This window comes from Mesoplodon mirus (assembly GCF_964341445.2).
Source record: "Mesoplodon mirus genome assembly, chromosome: 1".
NCBI lineage: Eukaryota > Metazoa > Chordata > Mammalia > Artiodactyla > Ziphiidae > Mesoplodon > Mesoplodon mirus.
In genome coordinates this window covers 226,224,765-226,244,885 of record NC_138976.1, presented here as the reverse complement: position 1 = coordinate 226,244,885, position 20,121 = coordinate 226,224,765, and the positions used below count along the sequence as shown (strand labels likewise).

General features: G+C 35.2%; 1 protein-coding gene across 2 annotated transcripts in view; it reads right to left on the bottom strand.

The window, feature by feature from the left end:
- Positions 1-20,121, bottom strand: part of GLRA3 (glycine receptor alpha 3) — a gene marked incomplete at both ends in the record, with an annotated part of 162,464 nt that overhangs the window by 57,989 nt on the left and 84,354 nt on the right. For both annotated transcript variants that reach the window (XM_082621169.1, XM_082621168.1), the window contains 2 exons: positions 1,101-1,183; positions 12,940-13,163. In XM_082621169.1, coding sequence (XP_082477295.1) covers positions 1,101-1,183; positions 12,940-13,163 — 307 coding nt within the window. The remainder of the gene's footprint in view (positions 1-1,100; positions 1,184-12,939; positions 13,164-20,121) is intronic.

Sequence of the window (20,121 nt, the reverse complement as noted above, 5' to 3'; positions counted from 1 at the left end):
CAACTAAAACTAGATTTTTATTTTCCTTTCACTTAATTTAGTAATTTGTCCATGAGTATGATTAATATTTAAGAACTACGTATAAAAGTAACGCATTTGAATTTAACAAGAAGGCGATATTATCAGAGAAACAGGTATTTCCACTTCGTCACTTTAATAAGAATCACCAAATGTGGAGGGCGGGTTGCATCCCCCCACGACATAGGCCCGCCATCTAGTGGCAGCTCCACCGCACTACAGACCTGGCCTCTGAGGCCTGCAAGGCTGAAGAGCCCCCTGCAAATTTTTTCTCAAGGAATATGTCAGACATTTTTTTTCTTGATATAACATAGCGTAACAAGAAAAATATTGCGTAATGTTTACTTTCTGTATGGCATTAAACACTGAAAACCAATTAAGTTTGGGCTGATTCTATAGATAAGTGCAGAAAAACAGAAGGGCCTTAAGTTTTCGCGTGTTAGCATTTAATCCGTGATGCACACGGATCCACTTTGAAAGAAGAAATTTACAGAAACGCCTATAAGCTTGGATAAATCTCTGATAAAGTGTGAGAAGTGTCTTTTCTCCGGAGATAACACACAACACAGCCAGCAGTGTGCTCTCTGAGTAAATACTGAGGGTCAACAAAACGGTTCAGAGCAAGCAAGCCAGACGGTTCGTCGTTACCACCTCCACAAACTGGGGCAAAATCACTCAAAGTGACCATTTGCAGATGTGGAAACATGGGGATAACAACATCTTTGTTGTATGAGAAATAATATATTCAAAATGCTTGGACTACAGCAGACACTCCATTAAAAAGAATGGTAGTTTGTCTTTAATGGTTATCATCCTTTTTATCTTTGATTCGTATAGAGAGAAGAGCTGTTTTTCAAGCTTAAAAACTGGTATTTCTAGTCCTGAATTTACTTCTTTATCACAGTATAGAGTGCATGTGCTGATAGACATCATTCCTTTCCATGCTATGTAGAGGATAACATGCCCATTTAGTAAATGTTAGACAAAAACAATGACAAAATAAATTATCTATATAACCCATCAAATATACATCTACTCTCTTTTTTTAAAGTATTCAGAAAAAGGAAGTTGTTCCTACTTACAGCTTTCCATTTGCATAGTACAGGTTTGTACATCCATTGGAAAATTCTTGAGATCCATTGGACAGGAGAGCGTTAATGTCAATCTGAAAGAATTCAAAGTAATAAATTTTAAAAGAAATTTATAATATCATATTAATATTCTATTGTTCAAGGTACAATTGGAAAACCATGTTGCTTTGGCAATGACTAACATCTACTCAAATAAAATTTGCTCCAGCTTGGGTATGTTATTTACTGCAAGACAATGGTATCCTTTTACATCAATCTGGTCTGGGGGGAAAGAAAAGCTGTATATATAAATGTGCAATCACGTTTATTTATTTATCTATTTATGTTTTCCTTCAGAGAGGACTAGAGGTGTCTGAGACCCTTAAAAAAGATAATTGAGTGTGAGTTTTATAAAACGAATACCAAAGGCCAGAGACACACTTCTCCCAAATCACTGGGACAGCACCCCTGAAGAGGGAAGGAGATCCAGGGTTTGGAGTATAAGTGTGCAAAAGGCTGGGTGCACGGGAGCAGTTTGTCTGACAATTTTCATCGTCTTTGTAACTACACTGAAGAACTTCTCAGTGAACACCCAGAGTAAAACACTCAGAACCTGGAGGTCTCCAAAATTCTCGGTATTAGAGAGGGCTTCCCTGTCATGGAATTAGAGCATTTCACCAGATCTTATCAGGGCCACGAAACAGCCCTCTCCAATACGTGGGACACAGTTCCATGCTCAACAACTGAACTTCTGATATGGCTTCCCCAAAAGTGAGATGACCTGATGGCCACCCCAGCGCTCCACCCACTTTTCCCCCTTCCAGAAAGCATTAGTATGTCGGCATTCCAGATAATTCACTACTCTTGAATGTCTTCTTCTTTGAAAAGTATAAAACTGAGATATCTTCAAGGATTACCAAGAATTTGTAGTTTCCGGACGTGAGAAAAAGAGGCCCAGATCCAAACAAACCTAAATTTATTCAAACGAAGTTCTTTTCGGAGAACTCTCTAGCCAGCCCCTTTTATTGAAAGTTTTCCCATTGAAATGCAATATATTAGTGGGCACCTAGGCTGAGTCATTCACATAAACTCTGTGACCATAGAGTTTATGGTCTCAGATCACTTCATTTCACTCTATTTCAGTTTTCACATCTCCAAAAGGAAGATAATAATAGTACTTACTCTGGAGATGTGTTGTGACCAATACATGAGTTAATACATGTAAAACGCTCAGCTGAGTGCTTGACACATAGTAAACACTAAATCAACATTAGTTATTAAGGATTACAAGTACATTCTCCCAACCCCAGACTTCCCCATCTTCTCCTCCCCCAAATTATACAGGATGCACACAAAGATGACTGAATTAAATCACTGATAAGAAACTATTTAAAGCTTGAACAAAAAATAGCCATCAGCTCCACTAAATGTAACCACATCCTCCAAAGTGACATTTTTATGTAGCCCATAGACATAAAGTTATAATGATGTATGTTTGACATTCAATACTCTTGGTGGGGCCCCAGTGACATCATTTGAGAGACATAAACGGACAGATGTGAAGCTGCTGGATTTTTAAGAGTCCCAGGGGATCATCTGACAATTCATTCAAGTCAGAGTCCAGAGCACACTAAAATAATTCACAGAATTTATTCTTCAAAAGCAGTTTTCTCCTAACTCAGCTAGGTTAAGTGATCCTGTAGGAGTGATCTTGTCCATTTGCAAAGTTCTCTCTTCAAAAGGCAATTGTAAAATCAGCTGGACACAATGTTCTCTGTCTTATAAAAGGGTTTATTAGAAATGTCTGAGCAAATACATTTTGAACGTACACCCATTAATTTTCCAAACATCCAAGGCTCTCTGGCCAGCCAATTTCAAATGTTGGCTTAGAGAATTAATTCTGTGACCTTTTGTATGGAAGTAAATAGCATTCTCAGAATCTTTTCCAGATCTCACCATGCTTGTGATGTCAAATTCATATCCTAGCTGTTTTTCTGGCGTAAAAAAAGAGACATTACATAATTCTTAAAAAAAAAAAAAAAAAAAAAAGACCCCGGAAGGAATTATTTGGCAAAGAAAAACACTGTTTGTAGAACTTCTGTCATAACTCATATCCTGAAAAAGTCTATTTATTGACTTTCTTTTTGTTTAAGGTACAATACAATTGCTTCTTTAACAGCACACGGATGAAAAAAATGTGTCGCCTTGGTGACTGTGATCCTGAATTTCTTTATCAAAACATTACATATAAATTAAAGATTTGTCCTGACCACATCAAAAGAAAACTAAATCAAGAGGTAATTAATCGCATTCTCCTGTTTTGGAAATATCTTCTTGTGTAAGAGAGGACACAGAGTTCTCTTTTCTGAGACAAGACACACAAACAGGATGTGCGTTTTTTTAATTTTCCCCTTAAAAATTCTTGGCTTAGTGAAGCAGTAATGTTAAAAAAAGATGACTATTATCTATGACAAACAATTCACCTCATTAAAATCAAGGTATTACCCATTTTCAAACAAACATTGCCCAGAGTATGCTGTCTATCTCAACCATTAATTGAAGTATTAAAAAAGGCTTTCTAATTCCACTTTAAGTTCCTTATGCAAAAGATAAGTATTTTAATAGTTTTTAATATTTATAAATTTAGTGTTATAAGGACAATTGCCTCTTAGCCACCAGCTTTGAAGTATTATCTGTAATATCATACTAGGTAATACAGCTTTTACTTACTATGTGGTAGGCATGATTTTAAATACTTTCTATCTGTCTCAACTCATTTATTTCTTAACATGAATTTATAAGACAGGTAAGCTACATTACCTTTATTTAGAGATGAGGCTATTAAGAGGTTAACTCACCTGATATTACAAAGCAGAAATTGATAGAGCTGAATTAGATGCTCTGGGGGTCTAGCTGTCCATTCTATGCCCTTAACTTTTAAGTCTACTGCCTTTCAAAGGCATCAGAACATTTTTCATGAAAATGAGTTATCTAATTAATATGACTTTTAAAATATATATTTCTATAACACAAGAAATGATACATTTCACACACTATTCGTTATTAAATTTAAAGATACATAAATGATTCTTCCCCCCAAAATCAGTTAACTTTAGAAAATATAAGGAATTTGCCCATGGATTTTACATATTTGCTTGAGTGATTTGATATTTTATCATGAATAATTCTACAGAGTACATAATTCTCAGGAGAGATGAGATTGTTGGAGCACTAGAAGGAACATTGGTACTAGCGTTCTAATTGGAGTTTTGTTGTCATCCGATGATAGAGACGATCATAAAGCTCATTAACCCAGCACAGTGCAAACTCAGTATTGTTGATGGTCCCTTCAGGAAGCTGATAGAAGCTGTGGACCTCTTCAGAAAAATATATATAAGCACACATATGCAGAAATCTCCTTACAACATATATTTTATGGCATTGTAAATTGATTTCCTTTGAATAAACAGCCTCTTAAAAAGCATCTGTTGAAATCAGTTTGCCTTGTCTTTGAAAAAATTTATGTGTCAAAGTTCAAAAAATAAGTACATAGGGCCTCCCTGGTGGCGCAGTGGTTGAGAGTCCGCCTGCCGATGCAGGGGATACGGGTTCGTGCCCCGGTCTGGGAGGATCCCACGTGCCGCGGAGCGGCTGGGCCCGTGAGCCACGGCCGCTGGGCCTGCGCATCCGGAGCCTGTGCTCCGCAACGGGAGAGGCCACAACAGTGAGAGGCCCGCATACCGCAAAAGGAAAAAAAAAAAAAAAAAAAAAGTACATATTGTACAAGGAAACTTTCATTCTTTTCACAACTGAATTTCAAAGAAAGTGGTTGTATTTAGCTTAAGTAAAAGTTGAAATTGTGTAATGATCTTTGACAACTTGCCGTGTATGGTATTTTTGATGTAAAATTTCTTCCTGGTATTTATTTGACGGTCAATGCAATAATGCTTCTGCACTGTAAGTAGTAGGGTTGGATGTCCTGGTACATATTAGTAGTATCAGTAAATGAAGCAGCAGATAATATTTAACTGCCCGTGATGTGTTTCCATTATCTTGTGGATAGGATGTTACCATCCCCATTTTCAGTTGATAAAACCAAGACTTAGATAGATTGATAATTTGCAAGAGTCCTCAAATTTGCTTATTTATGGATTCTGGAAAAGACCAGAACTTAAGCTTTTTTGGGTTTTGTTTTCTCTTTGGAAAGATAAAAATTAAAATCTTCAGTGCTAATTGTACACCTGGCACTATCCTGAGTGTTTTACATAGATTATTTCAGGCTCAAGGTGATTAGTATTTTCCCCATCATGCATGTAAGAAAAATGAGCCTTTCATAGGTAAAGAGACCTGCCCCAAATCACAGCTAGTAAATCACAGATTTACCTCCTGCTGGGTCTACCAAGACAGTAAGGCCCTGACAATACTTTCACCTGAGACATTTCTCATGGCTGTTTGTGTAGCTGCTTATTTTGAGAGATGAGATAACATTCCACTGGACAAAGAGAAGATTTGCTTACAGCTTGCTATAAAAGCAGTGGATTCCCCACACTCAGTGTTCCACAGCTGTGAGGCAGACACGCAGGCGTGTTGTGCCCACCTGAGCCTGATGTATTGTTCCCACGAGACCTGAGGATGATGGGGGATTTGAGCAAAGACCCTGAGGCTCCTGCTGCTTGCTGGCAATAAGGAATAATGGCGCTGGAGTCCTGTGTCTGCAGTCAGCACTCATGAAATATTGGGTCGACCAAAAAGTTTGTTCAGGTTTTTCCGTAACATGTTATACATACATACATATGATGCATAATAGGCTAACTTTATAAGTAGAATAAAATCAAATCCCAAACTTGACGATCTAGAGTCATGTGTCTCACCCCAACACCCTCACTTGAAAAGCACTTCATTTAAAAAATATCAGTATAATTCATGGATATCATTTAGAAGTTCAGACAGTTATATAAAACATACCAAAATCAGCTGTACCTTTGCCCTGCCCATCCCTATCCCCAGTTCATTTCCAGCTCCTCAGAGGCAGCCTTCTTTAGATATGTGTCTGCAACTTACATTCACATATTTAAATTGCTATCATGTTATGCTTGATTTTTAAAATTTGTGAAGGTGTCTATTAAATTGCTACAAAGGAAAATAAGAATTTACTGCCCTTATACCACACTCTGTGTACACAACTCTCCAGCAGAATTTGAAATTCAGTTATGTAAACATTAATGGTTAAATTAATATGCAGTGTTTACATGTTGTGAATATGTAATTACTGTTGATGGTGAAGCTTAGTCATTTGCTGTAATTACAGTGCTTGGATAGAATTTTGTTTTCCCTAGTGTTAACAATTGTCTCATTTTAATCATCTCTTCCGTTTCTATTCCCTACTATTACTTCACACTCAACAAACTCCCTTTCAGAACCAAATCCCTCCCAGTGATTAAACAGAGCAGGCAATGGATCAATTCCTTGCTTTTCATAGAAATCTTGTTTCTTTTTCTCATCTTCCTTTCTGGTCAGATATTGATACTCTGATTTTCATATCCTTTCCTTCTGATTTCCTATTTCTTAATATCTTGATTCTACTTCTTGGCAGATTTCTTCACTTCATTTATTCTTTGCAAGAACAAATATTTGATTGATGTTTTTTCCACTTTGGTTTACTATTTGCACTTTCTATGCTCTGAATGACTCCGTTTCTCCTTTCCTAAATGTCTCTTATTTCATGCCTGCTGTTGCATCATCTGTCCGGAGATTTTTTTTTTCTTTATGGCCTTTTCTGCTCCCTGAATTTTCCCTTGAGTCATTTCTTTGTTTGTTTCTTTAATTTTCTTCTCTTTGCTCTTTATTTCCTCTGCATGTGTATTCTGGCCTCTGCTTCTTTTTTCATTACTGGTCCTATTGCAGGATGTCCTCCAATATCTGTTTATATTGAAGAATGAGGTACTAAAAGCTATTTGGAGTGCAACTAACAGCAGATGATTCACTGAGTAATGGTCTTCACCTTAGGATGGCTGCCCAGATTTTTCACTGGTGGTTCCCCAATTGTCTGTACATCTTTCCTCTTGGGCATTTTAGGGGGAATAGGAATATCACCATTCAGTGTGCAGAACTCACAGAACCCTCATTTTCTTGGGGTGATGCTTCACCACAGATGCCAGTTGTGCCTGGAGTCACTACTCTCCAGAAGGTTTTGGCCCAACTTGTGGAGGTTTTCTGTCCTCCTGCTTTCTGCCCAGTTCAGAAGGCAAAAAGTTAGATCCTAGTCTGAAGAACACAGGCAAGAAAATCAGGATAAAGGACTCACCGTCATTCCTGCTTAGGTTACATCAACTCTCTTTCTTTATCTCCTTTCTAGCCCCCATTTTCTTATTTATTTATTTAGGCTGTGCCAGGTCTTAGTTGCAGCACGTGGGCTTCTTAGTTGCAGCATGTGGGCTTCTTAGTTGCGGAACGCATGCAGGATCTAGTTCCCCAACCAGGCGCCCTGCATTGGGAGTGTGGAGTCTTGCACACTGGACCACCAGGGAAGTCCCCTAGACCCCATTTTCTGAAGTCCTACCTGCCTCAAATTTCTAAAAGTTTGAGGATATTATTTTCTTCCTTTTGCATTCCCCCACTTCGGCTTAGGTTTTGGTTATCTCTGTGAAGTCAGTTTTCACAAGTGCATTCATTTTCAAGTTTCCTAACATATCTTGTCATCACTCATCTGTCACTGTTTTCTTTCCCATTATTTTCATCTTCCTGTGTGTTAATGTCATTTCATTCCTTATTCAGTTTATTTCTTTGTTTTAGTGGCTTTAAGAAGGAAGTACATCAGCCATAAAAAGGAAAGAAATTGGGTCATTTGTAGAGATGTGGATGGACATAGAGAGTGTCATACAGAGTGAAGTAAGTCAGAAAGAGAAAAGCAAATATCGTATATTAATGCATATATGTGGAATCTAGAAAAATGGTATAGATGATCTTAGTTGCAAAGCAGAAATAGAGACACAGACGCAGAGAACAAATGTATGGATACCAAGGGGGAAAGGGGTGGGGTGGGAGGAATTGGGAGACTGAGATTGACACATATCCATTATTGATACTATGTATAAAATGGACAACTGATGGGAACATGCTGTATAGCACAGGGAACTCACCTAGTGCACTGTGGTAATCTAAATGGGAAGGAAGTCCAAAAGGGAGGGGATATCTGTATGTGTACGGCTGATACATTTTGTTGTGCAGTGGAGGCTAACACAACATTGTAAAGCAACCATGCACCAATAAAAATTAATTTAAAAAAATAATTAGAAAAATATTTTAAAAGGAGAAAAGAGATTTCAAAAAGTATAATTACAAATTATACTGTCTCCAGATGATTATCAATTGAAGTAAATTGGCCTCCTAATGGTAGTTCAAGTAATCACAGATTAAGCTAAAATGCTATCACCAAGGTGTTAGGAAATATGAAGAATTTTAAGGCAGAGAAAATGAAGAAATAAATGTGTACAAAAAAAAAGAAGGAAGTAGTGAGAAATGGATAAGTTCAATAGGTCAGGTTTGCCAGGATATTTTGCTTCTTTCTTTGAACAGGCAGGAAAGCAGACCTCTCATGAAACATCACAGATGCTCCATTTGTAAACTGAACAAGATTTTTTTTCCTAGCACAACTTTTGTTAACAAAGAAACTGTTTGCCATTTCAAAATTTCAAAGTCCTGTGAGATTTCCAAAAACAACTCACAAAAAAATGAATTTAGTCTTTGATCATGTGAGCCAGGAGAGAGCAAACAAAAACCAGGGGCCAAGAGACATCATCGGTTTCATCTGAACTCATACTAAAAGATGAAAAATGCAATTCTGAATTATTCTATAACTTTTCTCAAAATATTAGAAGAAATGTGGGAAATTCATAATGGATGGCACCATTTTCCAAGTCCAATGACTTGATATAAACAACTAAATAGCCACAATCATATAGGATACAATAGAATATACACACACATTGTATTTCAATTCTATCAATGGAAATCTTCTAGACACTATTATTTTGCAGAATGATTATCACATGCTACCTGGTGATATATTCTTGCAGCCTATGACACCCAAAATCTGTCTGAAAGGAAAAGGTACCTTACAATTAAAAATAAATTATACCTTTCACAAAGTTAATTTTCAAATTAGCAGGAAAGGAGGTAAATTTGCTTTGTTTACACCTGGCATGGATCCCCTGATAGCCATCAGAAATCCACATCACAGAGGAGTCAAGGGTCGTGACTTCAGGTTAAAAGCCTCTGTCGCTTAAAACATATGTATTTAATTCATAAGTAATATATAACTCTTACTGAAAAAGTCAAACAATATTAACTTACATATAGTGAAATCTGTAGTTCATCTTTATTTCTACCCAAGCTTTACAGCTCATTTCCATAACTGGCTATTCTGAACCAATTGTGGGCATCCTTCTGCACTTCTTGTGTGGAGTTAGATATACGTGTACCTTTCCATACACTTCTAGGCTTACATATATAGAATGTTTTAAACAAAAATAAGCATGAAACATTTCTAACCTTAAAGATATTTTGGAGGCTTTTTCTTATGAATACATTTAGGTCTATCTCACGCAGGGTACTCCTTGATGTTGGGCTATCATTGTGTTCTGCCTTGTTCTCCTTTGTGAATATATAGGGTCTTTTCTTTTGTTGCTATTTCAGTGGTGCAGCGGGCATCTTTGTAAATGTGTCTTGTGTACATGTGAACACATAAGTAATGTAAATTCCTAGAAGCAGAATTGTTGAGTTGAAGGATGTGTATTTTATATGTTTATATATACTAAGAAATCATCTTCCCAAACAGTTAATTTCAAGTCATATGCCTACAAAAGGGTATTAGACAATGCTGACTATTACATCTTGTTAATTTCTGCCAATATGTTTATTAAAAATGTTTTATTATTTATTTTTCATTTTCCCTTACATCAATATTATAATTTTTGCTTCAGCTGTCAAATATAATTTAGAAAACTTAAGAGGAGAAGAAAAGTCTATTATACTTGCTCATATTTCTGATGACAGTTTCCTTTCTTCCTCTTGACGTTCCAACGTTTCTTCTTTTATTATTTCCTTTCTGTTTAGAAAACTTCCTTTAGCTATACTTTCAGGGGAGGTCTACTTGTGACAAATTCTCTTAGTTTTCCTTTATCCAAGAAGGTCTCAATTTCCCCTTCATTTCTGAAGGATATTTTCACTGGGCACAAGATTCTAGGATGACAATTCCTTTCTTTCAGCAATTGAAAAAGATGTGTCACTCTTTCTGGTTTTTATCATTTCTGATGAGAAATTTTTTTATCATTTCAATTATTTTTCCCCTATAGACAAGCTGTTGTTATTCTCTGGATGTTTTCAGGATTTTTATTTAGTTTTCAGAAGTTTGTGTATGATGTGACTTGGTATGAATATCTTTGGGATTTAATTCAATATCTTGAATCTGCAGGTTTATGCCTTTTGCAAAATGTATGCAAGTTTCAGTCATTAATTCCTCTAGTATTTTTTGTAGCTCTATACCCTATTCTCCCTCTCCATCTGAGACTCTGATGACACGAACGTTAGACTTTTGTTATACTGCCAGAGGTCCCTGAGGCTCTGTCCTCCCCTGGCCCCCAATCTATCATTTCTCTGTTGTTCAGAGTGGGTAATTTTTTTACTATTCTTAGGGTTCACTGAATCTTTGTCCTCTCCATTTTTCTACTGAGCCTATCCACTAGGTTTTTATTTTAACTATTGTATTTTTCAGTCCTAAAATTTTTATTTGGTTCCACTTTATACCTTCTATTTCTTTGCTGAGGCTTTCTATTTTTTTTGTCAGTTTCAAGCATATTTGTAAGTGTTCACTGAATCATTTTCGTCATGGCCATTTTAACGTCTGTCAATAATTTTAACAACCTCATCATCTTGTTGTTGGCATCTGTTGATTGCCTTTTTTCATTCAGTTTCAGGACTTTCCGGTTCTTTGTATGGTGAATGATATTTGGTTGAAGGCTAGACATGTTTATAATATTTTATGAGACTCTGGATCTTATTTAAACTTTCTGTTTGCACTGGTTTTCTCTGACACTGCTCTGTCAGGGCAAGGGGGTGTGGGTGCTACCTTATTCCTTCCAGGTAGAGGTAGAAGTCCAGTTCATATCCCAGTCTAAGATTTGTAAAGAAAAAATTATCCCACGAATTCACTTCCATGTTGTTTCTTGGGTTCCAAGGTCCTTACTCAGTCAATGTTATTATGTCTACCATTGGGAGTCTCCCCAAGTTTGTGATATACATAGTGTCTAGGGTTTTCAGTTGTACTTGGCAGAAGAAATAGGGAAAACTATATCTGCTCCATCTTCCCACTATCTTTTGATACTTATGCTTTTTAGTAATTTTCCAAAAACGTTCAAAATTCTCTTGCTTAGACCTAGGTTTCACCATTAAGCTATTCATTCATATGGGAGCACAGGGCTTAATTAGTGAATGAGACCTGAAATCTTCCTTTATGTATTATGCAACAATTAATGATTCAGGATTATATTAACACATATTAGCTAGTTTTCAGAAATCTGATGAAAATGTCAATTCACAATAGAGTGATGTCACCTTGTCATTCTTAGGAAATGATAAATGTATTGAAAGGAAATTTGTTCATATGGAATAGAAAAATATGCAAAACAGATATAATATACTGGGATAAAGACATTAGCATTATTTACAAAACCACTTTGTAGAAAAAAGTTTTCAAAATCACTAAGCTACTAAGATTACATTTTCATTCCTGTTATTTCTATTTTATACTATTACCTGGCAAAAATAGCAACTATCCCTGATATTGAGCAGATGAATTCAAAATCAAATATACCCATTCCTGACGAGAAGAAAAGTTAACAAAAGGGAAAATAGGTAAAATCTAAGGGATTAATATTCAGGCTACAGCTCCAATATTAAGTTTACCTTGATACCTTTAAAACATGTTACTGGTGATACAAATATTTTTGAAGCAGTTGCCTATTGCAATAAATAGAGCATATTGTACCTTCTAAGAAATATGACATGAATTCTGGTCCTAACTTCCTGGGTTTTTTAAAAATTGAACTAAGTGATAAAAATAACTATGGAAAATTTAAGATAACCATTTTATTTTAGAATGTTTAGAATAGTTTTCAGATGGCACACAAGTCATCAAGTAGATTAGTATAGCTATTTACTGAATTTATACCTGTTTGCTATTAAATGAACAGCCAAAGCTGAATGAGTTCTAAAGTTCAACTGTCAAGAAATGTTATTTTTTGTGTTTATATTTTGGTATTATTGTTATGTTTTGATATTAGCTTTAAAAGGCTACATGGTCTTCTGAGAAATGTATAATAAATAACTAAAATGTAAATAAGATCTTTTTCTAAAGGATGACCACAGAAGCTCAAGGACATCTTAAAAAATACATACACCTGATAAATAATTTATGGGAAATGGATCCAAGACAAGAAAACTTAAATATTTCTTCACGTATAAATATTTAAAGGAAGCATGCATACATAAAAATACAATCACAACATATGATTCAGGCTACGTTCAATTTGCCTTTAAACCACCCACTAACTTGGCTGATGTAAGAACCTGGGCCATTTGTTAAAAAAGTGGATTTCCAAGAGTTACTCATATAGTTCCTGGATCTGGAACTTGGTCTCTTACTGTTGATTAAATATATTTGGGAAATGGTATAGTGGGAACTTAAGTGGAACAATGAAAGCACTTACTCAAAAATTTTAAAACACTCACTAAAAACTAAAAAAAACCTGCTACTCTGTTTCACTGAAATCAGGGATTTAAGCATATGGCTCACCTTATTGAATAAAGAACATTCCCATTCTTGAAAATTCTTAACAATTTGTTGTCTGTAGTGACTTCATGAAAGTTGGCTCCCTTTTCATTGGCAAAGAACAAATCAGGTTTCCAAATGGAGTCCAACATGGAAGGGTCTAGGTCTAAGGAGTCATCAGGATATTCACTATATGCAAGTCGAGGATCGTTCCATTTCTGACGAAGAAAGATATTCACTCTGTAATCCTGTGATGAAAGAAAGGGTGAAAAAAGCCTGGTTTAAAATATTTAGACTTGTATGTGTTAGTCTTCGGGCTTCTCTGAATTATAGCAAAAGCCACTGACATCCTTGTGAGCTTTCCATACCCCTCAGTCCTCACTTGTTACCACCAAGAGTCACTCTAGTTCTGAGGATTTGTCCAGGTTTTTTGTGATCTATGTGCCTCCAAAGAAAAGGCCACAGAAGAGCACAATTTTATCATGCTTGTATTTTGCTGTTCCATTAAAATTTTACTCTCCTGGCTTGTCAGAATAAAATATTGGATTGCTATTAAACGCTCAGAATAAAATATTTTCAGATTTGCATTTATTTTCTAGAACCATTTCTTTTAGTAGGTATCCATTAGCATCCAGAATGCATTTAGTGAAATTTTCTTGAAAGCTGTCTATTTTCTAAAAATGAACATATGTACTTCTTTACAATAAAGGCACATTTTCTCATCTTTAGTATAATATGTAAGTTCTATGAAATTGGTGATTTGGTAAAAATAAAAGGTGGTTTTCAAATAATAAGGGATGAAACCTCTTGCTAGGTGTCCCATGTGTTTTCCAAAGTGACAAATCCTTTAAGATTTGACTTAAGAGATTTCCCAATTAGACCTTTCATAATTAAGTTAAAAGGAGAGTCAATGATTTCAAAGTCTTGCTCACAATTTCCGGACTAATGTATAGAGTGACAAAGATTGACAGCTATGTGTATGTGTGGTATTTGTACACAGTATATGAGTATAAGTACTATCTCTGACGTTAAAAATACAATTTTCCCCTTAGACTTTTGAAACGAGCAAATAAACATGCAGACTTCATTATAAGTAAAGTGAACATTTTAAGAAAGCTTCATTTCCACAAAAAATAGCCAGGGCTGGAGATATTCAGAGAAACTGAATATCAGTTTTCGTCTATTTTTTCATTCCTTGAATACCAAATTACCAGTAGTCAGAACAGAGTGACCAAGCAATCACAAAGAATGCTTCCGTAATATCAGACCCGTAGACTGGTTATCTTGCAAGGAGGTCAGATTCAGAGTTTGTAGTGAATGTTACAAATGTATATGTGGCCTTGATCATTAGTTGTGCACTGAGATCCCTGTCTTCTAACTGTAACTAAGGTTACATACCAGATAGTATTTTTTCTGCTTGCTAGGTGCCCCATGTATTTTCCAAAGTGACAATGGAGCAGAGGTCACTTCAGCTTTCTACCACAAAGCTCACGATAATGTGGAAATCTCATCAGCCTCGAGGATCTGCAGAACTTATAAACGGGGATACATGAACAAGCTTCTACCAGCCAAGGACGGGTCATCCTCTCCTAGACTAGGGTTCAGAGCCCCAAGAAGCACAGCTCCATGGCTGGTGGCCAGGTCCTGCATCCCTCGATGTTCTGTAATCTGTGCATCCACCCTAACTACCACCAAACACATCAATGATTGGACTAAAGTCAGTTTCCCTCTGCCTGACCTCTAGGGAGGACTAAAGCAAGACAAGTTATAATGATACCTGCCAGGAAAAATAACTGACTTGTAAAGAATTTCCTTTTGGACTGATTCTTAAGACATATTTTTAAAGATGAAGTATTTTTATGCTGAAACAAATTTATTGATTGAGAACACGCTGTGATGCTAAAATAAAAGTCCTTCTAAGCTGCAGCCTATGTGATAAAATTTGGTAGACTCTCCTCATCTTTATGTTATTGGTTTAGTGATAAACTTCATAGACACAGTCTCAGATCTTCCAGGAACACTTTTTGCTCCAAGAATGAGCTGAAAAAAGACATCAAGTAGCCTTCAGTTTCTGTTTCTAAATAACACAAGGAAAACATCAACCGTCATCTGTCACCAAGGCCGAATGTTATCCTGTATCCATTGTGCTCTTTTTGTGAATAAGCAGGACTATCTTTGTTTACTAACATGTTGAGGTCTTTGGTTTAGAGCCAAGGTTCAAAGCAAAACTGAAAAATGACCATTTCCTGAAAACCCAGAAACTTAGGTTTCAACAGTCCTCACAATTTGGGTTTTGACCTGCCTGCAAATGAACATTGTAATGGGAAGCTTCCCTATCAAACAAATTCCACTTTTCAAAAATAAACTTTTAAGCTCACCTCCTCATAGCCAATGTATCCCATCTGTGCTCAGCAACCGATTATATTATTTCTGAATCCTGATCATAAGTGAAAATGTGCAAAGAAAAGGGTATAAAAAACATTCAAATAATACCACTCTAAAAGAAGTCCTTGTAACTCAAGTTGAAATAACTTGCTTATAATAAAAGGCCATGGACCAAAGAAGGAAACAGCTTTGCAAAACAGAGACAAATGGATGTGTATGCAGCATATGAAAAAAAATGTCAAGTGGACTTACTAAAGCCAGATTAAAAATTCAGTCATTCCTTGGACATACTTAAAGACTAAGTGTTTTTGTTTGTTTGTTTGTTTTGGGGGGAGGTTTCTGTTTTATTTATTTATTTATTTATTATTTTAATTAACAGTGTTGTGTTAGTTTCAGGTGTAAGTGTTTTATTAAAGGAATCTTCCCTGTTAACCCTAGCTATGCTTCTATAAGGCTGAAAATGTAGAAAGCTTATATGTGAGTAAAAAAAGAAGACAATAATAAATATGAGATAATACAACATGAGAATGAAATCAATATTTGTATCTCACATTTCTAAAATCTACCCATGTATTGAATTCATCCATAAGTCTTATAAGGCAGCTGAATTGACATTTACGTGTATGGAATCATAATATTTTAGAACAGAGACATTAATGATTCTTTTTCCCTAGAAACTTCTTTTGTAGTAATATACATTTTTGCAAACCCTTCAGAAGTTAATTTTATTTTTTCATCATTTTGCATGTTACACAATTAATGAGTTATTTTAAATGTTATATAGTGTATTATTAATCTTGTACAACAGTGATAGAAATGTAATCATTATTTCATAATATAGAAAGACTAATTTTGACATTTTGGAAGTCAAATTTTATTATTATTATTAGAATAGAGTGTATCATGCTATTCTAATCACTTTAAATTAATTGTGTAGGAAAATATTTTGTTGACCAAGTAAAATTATATATCATGTTTGGATTCAAAAATAAGTATCCATTAAAATGTGGTTTAAATTCCATCTGTATGTCACACAGTAAATAATAGAACCACACTACATTGTCTGACCTAGTATTTGAAATTCTTACATTATGAGGTATAAATAAATAATAATTCTATTAGGTGAATATTATAATGATTATAATATTATAATATACCAGGCTCAGAAGTAAGTCTTCTTAGGATCAAATGTCAGCTCTCACAGTGAATAGCTTTCTAATCTCCCTGCACCTTGTTTGTTCAACTGTGAAATAGGGATGATTATAACAGCACATCCTCTGATAGAGTTCTTGTTAACACTGGATTGATTCACATAAAGTACTTAGAACCACACTCATTAAATGTTAGACCCTCAAAATTAGAAGCCATATTAGATAGAAATTTGCTTGCATTTTCTGTTTCTAAATTAGTTTTGAAGTACTAGGGGCATTTTGATTTGAATCTGGGATAGTTGAATTTGCCATAGAAGAATATGGGACAGATAATTGTAATGTTGAAATCTGGTAAATAATATCTTTGAAAATTTGCAGAACTATTATGATAAGCTTATCATTGACTTCTGTATTTCAACATTTCTGCATTTTTATATTTTGTCTTTAATCAATTGCCCCCCTCCCTCTTTATATATAAACATACATACATCTACATATTAAATTTGTTTGAGTATATAAGGCCCTTTTCCATCGTAGCAAATACAGCTGTTCACGTTTCACTTTGTGCCAGATGTTATGCTAGGTGCTTCATGGGTTACTTCTACTATTCTCATAGCAAATCTGTGAGGCAAGTGTGATTATTAGGTGTGCTTAGCTTCACAGATGTGGAGAAAGGAGCAAAGACACATTAAGTAACTTCAACGGGGTTACAGAGCTAATAAATGGAAGAACTGTAATCCAGACCACAAGTTCTGATTTCAGCGTTTTAACGATATACTGACTGTGTAATACACTGCCATTCATGATTGCCTTGTATGTAAACCAAACATCTTATAAACTAACACAGATTCTGGTTTATGTGGTTTAGGGTGGGGTCTTTTGGTAAGGAATTTGGGGATTTACCGATCAACGTGCTCGCTGGTGGGAAATTACAAGCACTAAAACTGAGTGTTCCCAGATTAAATCGAATTGTTGCCACATTGTCATTTGTCCATAGGGGTACCCTGGTGGGAGACCAAATTTAGTAGAAAGCACAACCCTATGTATCAGCTAAAATGACATATAGAATATTATTTTCATCTTTTGCCTCACAGGGAAGCATAGGATTGCTAGAAATGAACTGAAATGACCAATTAGAAAAAAAGTAGAAAGAAATAATCACCTAAAGTTAACAAAGAAAGTTAAGTACTTCTCTTTTCTTTGGTCCATAATTCAGTTAATTTTTCAATTCCTTGGTGTTTTCAGGCAATTTCTAATCCAGTAGCTAAGCCCACCCCCAAACCCTTCCCCCTTCCTTTTCTCCCTGCCTTCTCACTCCCTTATTTCTGCACTTTGCTGCCCTTTCCTCTCCTTCCTTCTCTACTCCTTTCTGTTTCTGTGTCTCTGTCTCCCTCTCTTTCCCTCCCTCTCTCCTTCTTCCCTTCACTCACACACCTGCGGGCAGCACTCCTGCCCCCTCTGCCTCTTTAAAACCTGCTGCCAAATTATTATTTTGTTGTTGTGGGCAAGTGTTTTTACATTGTATTGTTACAGATCAAAGAAAATATATATCTACAATGCTGCCACTGTTGATATCTTAATACCTTTGTTTTCTTTTCTTCCTATGCATTTTCACACAGTTGAAATTTATCATACCTGCTCTTTTGCATCTTTCATTTCACTTAATGTATTTTATGCACTTCCTGGTAATCCTCTTAATCATCATTCCAGTGGCTATAGGATGCACTTTTCTTACACAAATACTTTTTCATATGATTGAATAGGGTCTAGTGCATATGGAATTATGCAATTTGTGACAAACTGAAATGTGTTCATTTATTTTCAATAACCAAATATATTTTTTTGCTTTATGTCTCAATAAATCTGAGCAAGAATTAGGAGTATAAAGTATTTCTAAAAAAGAATGTGCCAGGCATATAATCAGAAGGTAATATGTCTAAAACAAGACTCTTTGAAAATGGCACTGTAAAAATAATCATCACAAAATAGCACAACAATAACCACCAAGTACAGTATTTTTTCTGGACCACTTGAATGCTTTCCAGTTGATTGTAAAAATTTTCATCTAAAATGGGGTTTGTAGTGGCAATTATCACTGCCTTTCTTATTTATAATTTGATCTAATGAGAATGGTTTTACGAATTCAACATTCAGTATACTAATTAATCTTTTGAAAAAGATGCTCTTTCCCAGGTTAAAGAATTCAGTTTCTACCCCTATTTTTAAAGTTGTTGATGATACTGTTGAAGCTATTGTTAGGAAGTGGTACTTAACCTTATTAAATTATTGGAAATTTATTTGAGAGTCATGTGATTTTTAACTTGATATAAATTTTGCCCCAGTATATCATTATTCATTTACTGTCTGTAAAAAGTAAGATGTGAATACCTAATGGTATATACATATATTGGAGCACGTGTCTATTGAAAAGTTGAGCTAGATTATATTTATTTTAGCTAAAAACTCAACAGAATTTATTCAAATTAAAAATATTAAAAGATCAATATTATTCTCAAAGTTATTTAGCATTATGCAGCAAATGCTTATTTTATCATATATTGCCAACCTGGAATTTAGTTTAGTGTTAATAATTCAATAGTGAATGATAATCTCTGCTCTCCAATTGCTCACTATACTGTAGAAGATAGCCTGTAAACAGATAACTTTTTTCACATTATAATTGCTATGTTGGAGGCATGTACAGCAAGCTAGGGAAACACAAAGAAGGGCTAGCTAATAGGGACCAAGGTGGAGAGGTTGGGGAAGACTTCCTGTGGAAAATCTAATTGGGCTTCGTTTTCAAGATGAAATAAAATTTAGCTGGGCAAACATTGGGGCCATAATAAAACGTGTCCTGTAAAATACTGGACAGAAAATCCAGTAACCACTAGATTTTTGTATGATTAATATAGGAATTTGGCTGAATCTTAATTATTATAATTTATTATTTACTTCATTGGATATTTACTGAGCACCTTCTGTGGAGCAGGTAATATTCTAAGGGTTATAAAGTTGAATTATGCATTGTGTCTATCATCTGGAGGCAAACAGTCTAGGTAAGAAAAGGAGATGGAACACATCATGAATAAAAGCAGGGAATGTGGAAGGAAGACACTATGAAAATAAGAGCTTTGCTGATTTTCACCTGGTGTTAGAGTCTTATTTTTCTAAAAAATAAAATAAAGAGTGTGAAAAAATAAGTCTTAAAGATATATATACATAGGGCACTACGACTGCAAATTATTTTCTGGATGAAGGTACAAAATATATATACTTCTTAAAAGTATTTCTGTCTTACAAGACAAGAAGAGGATTCTTCAAAGACAAAAAGAGTAACAAAAATAAGAGTGAGCTAAAGCCAAAGGAATGAGAAACAAACACAAATGCCTGAACTGGGAGACGGAGCCTTGGGCCACCACAAGGTAGAAAAACAGAACTTGTGACTGAGGATTAATTAATTAGACCCTCAACATTATCATAGATTAGGTTCAAACAAATATGAGCTCATAACAATGACAATATTTTAACTAAAGACAAAAGAAACCAGACATGAGCAGACATGGACTGCAATGGAAATACCAGATCAAGAATAGGAAATAAACATGTAAAATGTATTTAAAGAAATAAAAGATAAACTTGATAATAGGAAGCTATAATACCAGAGATATTT